The sequence below is a fragment of the Austrofundulus limnaeus genome, unplaced genomic scaffold, assembly GCF_001266775.1.
Source record: "Austrofundulus limnaeus strain Quisiro unplaced genomic scaffold, Austrofundulus_limnaeus-1.0 Scaffold629, whole genome shotgun sequence".
In the NCBI taxonomy this organism is placed as follows: Eukaryota; Metazoa; Chordata; class Actinopteri; order Cyprinodontiformes; family Rivulidae; genus Austrofundulus; species Austrofundulus limnaeus.
Genome location: NW_013953031.1, coordinates 154210 through 160880, shown reverse-complemented (window position 1 = coordinate 160880; position 6671 = coordinate 154210). Strand labels below are relative to the sequence as shown.

Sequence of the window (6671 nt, the reverse complement as noted above, 5' to 3'; positions counted from 1 at the left end):
TCAAATCACACCTTGGTCCTAAACCCAACCCCCGACCCACCAACGGGATTTAAACCAAATGTGGACCCAACTTTTGTCCCCTAATGCACCAGATGCCCCCAGATTTAGGCATTTTGTCTTAACATTGCCCACAAATGTCAGCAAAAACAACCACACACACACACACACACACACACACACACACACACACACACACACACAGGTCCTGATCCTTTCACATTCCATCCATATGGACCTGATTTTGATATTGGAGGATGAAAGCTGTGCACCAGCACCAGCAGCAGGGTCAGCAGCTGCAGCAGGGTCAGCAGCTGCAGCAGGGTCAGCAGCTGCAGCAGGGTCAGCAGCAGCAGCAGCAGGGTCAGCAGCTGCAGCAGGGTCAGCAGCTGCAGCAGGGTCAGCAGCTGCAGCAGGGTCAGCTGCAGCAGCAGCAGAAGGGTCAGCAGGTGGTTCTTACCCAGGTGGGTTCAGGAGTCAGTCTCTGTTCTGGACAGGACTGCTGCACCGTCCGTAGAGTCCCTCCAGATCTCTTCAGGATGTCGTCCCCTACATGTACTACTGTGATCTGACCCTGCTCCTCCTTTTAGACACAAAAGATTAACTGTGAACTACTGTTCATAAAGACAAAGAGCGTTTCAACTAGAACTCTTTAGTTTGAAGTCAGAGTCACCTCGCCCTCAGCAGAAAAGGATCCTTGGACTTTAGCTGACATTTTTTCTTGAACTGGAGTTTGAGGCTGCTGGATGAACAGGGCAGGGATTTTCTGCAAAGACATGGTGAAACATGGAGTTCAGAATCCCTGACATTAATCAGCTGACAGATCAACAGACCCACCTTCTCCAGGTCCAGCAGCAGAGCCTGGAGCTGGTCCACTACTTTAAAGACCATCAGAGTCTCTTCTGCCTTGTCCGGAAGACAGAGGTCTGGTTTACATTTCTGGATCTCAGCCACAGTTCTCCTCATGGACTGGATCTTCTGTTCAATCGTCTGTGAACATCAAGATAAAACACTGAACATCCCAGCCTTCTTTAAATGAATGAGTGAATGCAGCAGTTTTGGTCCAGAGACGGTTCTGGTCAGACCTTCAGAGTGTCCTCTCTGGGGCTGGGCAAGGCCTCTGAAGAGGACAACATGGTTTTTATTTCAGCGACATCGCTCTCCATCTGCCTGACTTCACTTTCGATGGCCTCCACCTCCTTCCAGACACACAGGGATGTGATGAGGTCAGCATGCTCACAGAGTAAAAGCATCTGTTGTGCAGAACGTGAGACTTACTGCAGCAGCGTGCTCCAGCTGAGACAGAGGAGCCGTAAAACTGTCCTGAACCTGGGCCACGTGGCGGTCAGCACGGACCAGCTGCTCCTGCAGAGCCGTGACATCACAGAGCTGAGACATGTCCCCCAGGACGGCACCGAAGCCCTGCAGCGTCTTCCTGATCTGACCCGCATCGTCCAACACCACCTGCACCCGGAGCCAGAGTCAGGCCTCAGAACGAGCTGAGGCAGGAACAGGTGTGAGCACGCACACCTTACCTGGAGAGTGTGCACGTGGCTCCTCAAACACTTAGCTGAGGTGTACGTGCACGGAGCAGAGAGCCACGACTGAGCCTCAACAATCCAGCTGTTGGAGCTGCTGATCATCTCCTCATGCTCCTGGAGCCACTTGTGGGTCTGAACAGAACCAGACATGTGGGTCAGAACAGAACCAGACATGTGGGTNGAACAGAACCAGACATGTGGGTCAGAACAGAACCAGACATGTGGGTCAGAACAGAACCAGACATGTACGGTATGTGTGCCAAAACTAAGACTACTGCTCAACCAGCAGTTACTACATCCTTGTATCAGGAGGTTATATCTGTTCCTAATCCAGTTATTGATCTGATTAATGAGAGGTTAGCACCGCTAACAGAGAGGTTAGCACCGCTAACTGAGAGGTTAGCACCGCTAACAGAGAGGTTAGCACCGCTAACAGAGAGGTTAGCACCACTAACTGAGAGGCTGCAGCTGTAAATGAGGAGGAGACTATTTAAATGTTAGCATCGGAGAGGCTAGTGACTAGCATGGATAAGCTGCTCACCTACTTTATTAAACACACTTTTTTGAATAAAGAAAACTTTCTCAACAAAAACAGGTTCTCAAGTTTTGACCTGAGCTTGGAGTGAGATTTCGAGCCACTGAACACTTTTACCAACTCCTCAGGAAAAAAGTTGCTTTTGGTTTCCTAAAAGCTGCTAAATAACGTCATCGGCCAATTTGCATATTTATTTATTTTTGACGACAGTTGTGATCATGGCTGTGTGGTGCTTAATGTAGGAGAAAACTGAAAGAAATCACTCTGGTGGGGGTCTAGGGGTCCTCCCCCAGAAAATTTAGCATGAAGTAAACAGCATTTCCTGCATTCTGCTGTATTTTAACAGGTTGTTAAACAGACTTTTACCTACATCAGTAAACACTCGGTGAGTACTCTACAGGTCAAGTGGAGGGGGTTCTCAAACACTTTGGGTCTGGGGACCCCTTACAAGGATGAAAAATGTCCAGGGACCCCCTCATAAAGCCCATGTAGTTGTAAAAATAATTTACTGTCATTTTAATCCCTGAAGTCTCTAAATGGTCTCCTTCTGTTTCCCAGTGCTGCCCTCTCAGTTAGCGGTACCAGCCTGTCATTAATCAGATCATTAGCTGCTTTAGGAGCAGAWATAACCTCCTGATACAAGGATGCAGCAGCTGCTGGTAGTAAAATAGTCGTAGTTTTGRCCTTCATACTGCGCTACAGACAGAACAGAACCAAACACTGATCCATCAGTTGATCTGGTGGCCCTGCCCTCTCCCTCAGCTGGGACATGTTTTTAGTTAATCTGGGGACAGAGGGGACTCAGACATGAGACCACCTTGCTCAGCAGGGTGGTCCTCTGCTCAGCCTGTTTGGACACCAGGGAGTGGAGCTGCTGGACCTCCACCAGTCTCTCTGTCAGAACCAGAGTCTCATCCGGTTTCTCCAAGTCCTGCATTTCTACCTCCAGAGCTGCCAGTCTGGAGTGCCACACATCCAGGCCGTCCCACACGCGCTGAGGACAGAGACAGGTCAGAACTCAGGGGCTTCTTACCAACTGAACCAAAACAGAACTGAAGCAGACTTGTACCGACAGATCCTGGACCAGTGAAGCTGTGTAACCTGTTTGGACCATWCCGCTGAGGAGGACACCCACCTTCTGAGTGAGCTTCGCTTCAGCCACAGTTGGACTCCGGTCCTCCAGGCGGCTCTGGACTGATTTCAGCCCAGCCTGGATATCAGACAGCTTTACTCCCAGCCTGTGGACCGGACCGCTCCTCTTCACCGCCTCCCCCACCTGAGGAACCAATGAGAGACGAGACATGTCAGAACATGGAGACCTGCTCAGGTGGGACTGCCTGGAGCAGACTGGATCTGGGTCTGCAGTGATCCAACTACAGGATCCAGGATTTTACTCAAACAACCTGTGAGGAGCAGAGCGCTCTGATCCAAACAAACCTTTAGTTCTACTTCCTGCAGGGACTTTGTCACTTCCTGTAACTGGCTGTCAATCTCAGCTGGTACCGGGGTGTCTGGCTCAGAGTATTTCACCCTGAGGCTGTCCGTGATGCGCTGCAGCAAAGCCTTATGGGTAAACATGTGGCTGTACAGCTCCTGAAACAATGACCGCAGAAGGTTTGAACAAAGCAAGGTCTCCAAACGACRCTTTGTTCATCAGAAACTCACCTGCAGCTGCTGAGAGCTGCTGCTCTGCTCCATCTCTGACAGCACACTGTCTGCAGCTTCCAGCCAAACCCGAACCACCTGCAGCTCCTCGTGGACCTTCTCTCTGTCCTCCAGCTCCATCCTAGCAGTCAGCAAACCCTCGCTGCTCTTCTGCTTCACACTGAACACACACAGACACATGAAGTGACCCGAACATCAGGTCAGTGGGACCAGGTCCAAATCCAGTTCAGAGACACATCACAGGTCAGGTTCTGCTAATCCAGATCAGGTTCTCTTTGGGTTCTCCAGAAAACATGAAAAACCTTGAAGACAGACAGACAGATGTGACGGAGGACCTGCTGACTCTGATGGAAGGTGGTGGTGGATCATCTTTGACCTGAAACAAGCTGCTCATCATTCAGACTTTGTGAACTTTCAGCTCAACAAGGTTTGGTTGGTCTTAAAAACAGTTTGTAAAACAAAAACCTCTTTAAATCTAAAGAAAAATCAAACACATCAAAATTTTAAAGAAACAGCTGAAAACTTGGAGGAAMTGAAACAAGATTCAGGTTTTCACTGAACACAAAGATTTTTGTTGTTTTAGTTTGATGTGTACATTACAAAAACAATTACTAAAAATTTTAAAAACATTTAAATAAACTGTGTAATACTGAAGCCAGCCAGATGAGGGCGCACACAGCCCAGGAGGGGAAAACAACCTTTTACAACTGCAGAAGACATCCAGCAGCTGAGCTGTAAGGCTGTGTCCAAATTCAGGAGCTCGGTCCTTTCAAGGAGCCAGCCTACCCAGTCAAGGTGAGCCGGGTCCTCGGTCAGCCACAAAGACCGGAAAAAAGTCCGTTTGGACATCTAGTCTTCAGCTTGATTCTGACAATAACCCTGTCTTATGTCCTGTCTCCTAGCAACCAAAACGATGCTAAACAAAAACAAAAATAGATTGAAATTATCAATATATCAATATATTAGTTTTATTAATGTCCTAAAACAACAAAATTAACTTAAAGGCAATATTTGAAGAAGTAATGCACCTGCTGTAGGTGATGTTTATTTCTCTATAGCAGCTGTTTGRTTTCTGACCAGAACAACATAAAAACAAGTTTATACAAATGATAAAAGTTTTAACACCACAACTGCTTTAAACTTTTAATTTTTATTCTGACAGGTTTTTATTTTAAACTGTATTCCTTTCTCTCACTTCATCTAACACTACGAGCAGGAGAAAAACTTCCTGTCACCCTGCAATGCATTATGGGATAGGGTGGACCGAGGAGGATCCATCGGACCGTCCTCATCTTCACACACCTGTTAWATCTGCTCTGCATCTGCTGCAGCTGCTGACAGAGTGGAGTGGGAGGAGCCTGCTCCAGGTGGGCGGGGACTCCCAGCAAGCGGGCCGCGCGCAGCTCCAGCGCAGACAGCGCTCGGTGTTCACAGTCCAGTCTGTCCTGGTACTGCTCCCAGGCCTGCAGCAGGTCCTGCAGCTCCTCGGAGGACGCCTTCACCTTGGAGCAGTCAGGAAGCTCCGCCTCCACCCTCTCCAACACCACACAGGCTTTCTCCACCTAAACAGTGCGAGCCAATCAGAGACTGTGTGCTGTCCTGGTTGTGTTCTCAGCCTGTGGATGATGTACTCACGCTGTCCGTGATGCTGAGCCACTCTGTGATCCTCTGTCTGCTCCGTGCTGCCAGCTTCTGGATGCAGCGCTGCAAACCTGACACCCGTCTGCAGGTGGAGGTGCCTGCAGCCTCCCTGCCTCCACGACAGCTCTGTTCTGGACACCACTCCCTCAGCTGCTCCAGATGTTCCAGCAGCGCCTCTGTCTCCTCAGACAGAACCTGAAGAACACAGGAACAGCTTTACCTTGGTTCCACAGGGACAGACGTGAGCAGACGGTTCTGCTGCACTGGTTCTGTGAGCAGTGTTGAACATACTCTGAGTTCGGCCTCCTGCTCGGTGCATTCACGCAGACAGGTGACTTTTTCACTGATGATCTCGAAGAATCGGTTTTCTGCACTCGTGATCTTCTGGAGGACTTCATCTCGACAGTTTGTGTAGTTCCTGTGCTGCTGTGCACACCTGGAAAACAAAACATGAAGTCTGAAGTCACGAGGTCCTCGAGTTCCAGAGATGCTTAGTGAATTTTACAAACTTTACTTTTAAACCTTGAAATTCCAACAGTTTCGTACTGAATGTTTAACAATAAAGGTTTTATGTGTTGTTGTTTTTCATGTGATCCTATCCCTGGAAGGTTTTTTTGGCACACTGACATGTCTCATTCTTTGGGCTCAGGAGTCTCCATGCTTTACCTGCTGAGACGCTCCAGGTGTACGTGACCTTTGGCCTGCAGAGTGGCCATCTGGACCAGCAGGGTGCTCACAACTGTCTCATGGAGCTTCTGAAACTTCTGAGGACACAGGAGAGTCTGCAGGGCAGCCTGGCTCTGCAGCTGCTCCATGTGGGTTTGGAAGTGATGCTGCAGGGAGGTCAACATCTGCTGAGTCTCTTCCACACTGTCAGAGCAGACAGCAGGCGAGTCCTGAAGGGTCAGGACCGAGAGCTCCATGTCCTGCAGGACCTGCACTGTGTCTTTAACAGCAGCACTGTAGCTTCTGAAGCACTGTCTGCCATGAAGGACCTTCTCCTGGAGACAACATGTGGACATCTGTGACTTTCCTCTTTCTGAGACCATCCAACTGTCATCCAACTGTCATCCAACCACCATCCAACTGTCATCCAACTGTCATCCAACTGTCATCCAACTGTCATCCATCATCCAACTGTCATCCAACCACCATCCAACTGTCATCCAACTGTCATCCAACTGTCATCCATCATCCAACTGTCATCAACCATCATCCAACTGTCATCAACCATCATCCAACTGTCATCAACCATCATCCAACTGTCATCCAACTGTCATCCACCATCATCC

At 49.1% G+C, this 6671-nt stretch overlaps 1 protein-coding gene across 1 annotated transcript in view; it reads right to left on the bottom strand.

The window, feature by feature from the left end:
* LOC106531411 (uncharacterized) overlaps positions 1 to 6671 on the bottom strand; it is a gene marked incomplete at its 5' end in the record, with an annotated part of 83511 nt that overhangs the window by 5685 nt on the left and 71155 nt on the right. Inside the window, 14 exon segments of the mRNA XM_014027278.1 lie at positions 458 to 580; positions 671 to 763; positions 835 to 987; positions 1083 to 1196; positions 1276 to 1461; positions 1533 to 1670; positions 2891 to 3067; positions 3209 to 3349; positions 3511 to 3666; positions 3739 to 3898; positions 5041 to 5300; positions 5374 to 5574; positions 5671 to 5815; positions 6046 to 6380. Of these exon segments, the coding sequence (XP_013882732.1) occupies positions 458 to 580; positions 671 to 763; positions 835 to 987; positions 1083 to 1196; positions 1276 to 1461; positions 1533 to 1670; positions 2891 to 3067; positions 3209 to 3349; positions 3511 to 3666; positions 3739 to 3898; positions 5041 to 5300; positions 5374 to 5574; positions 5671 to 5815; positions 6046 to 6380 (2382 nt within the window).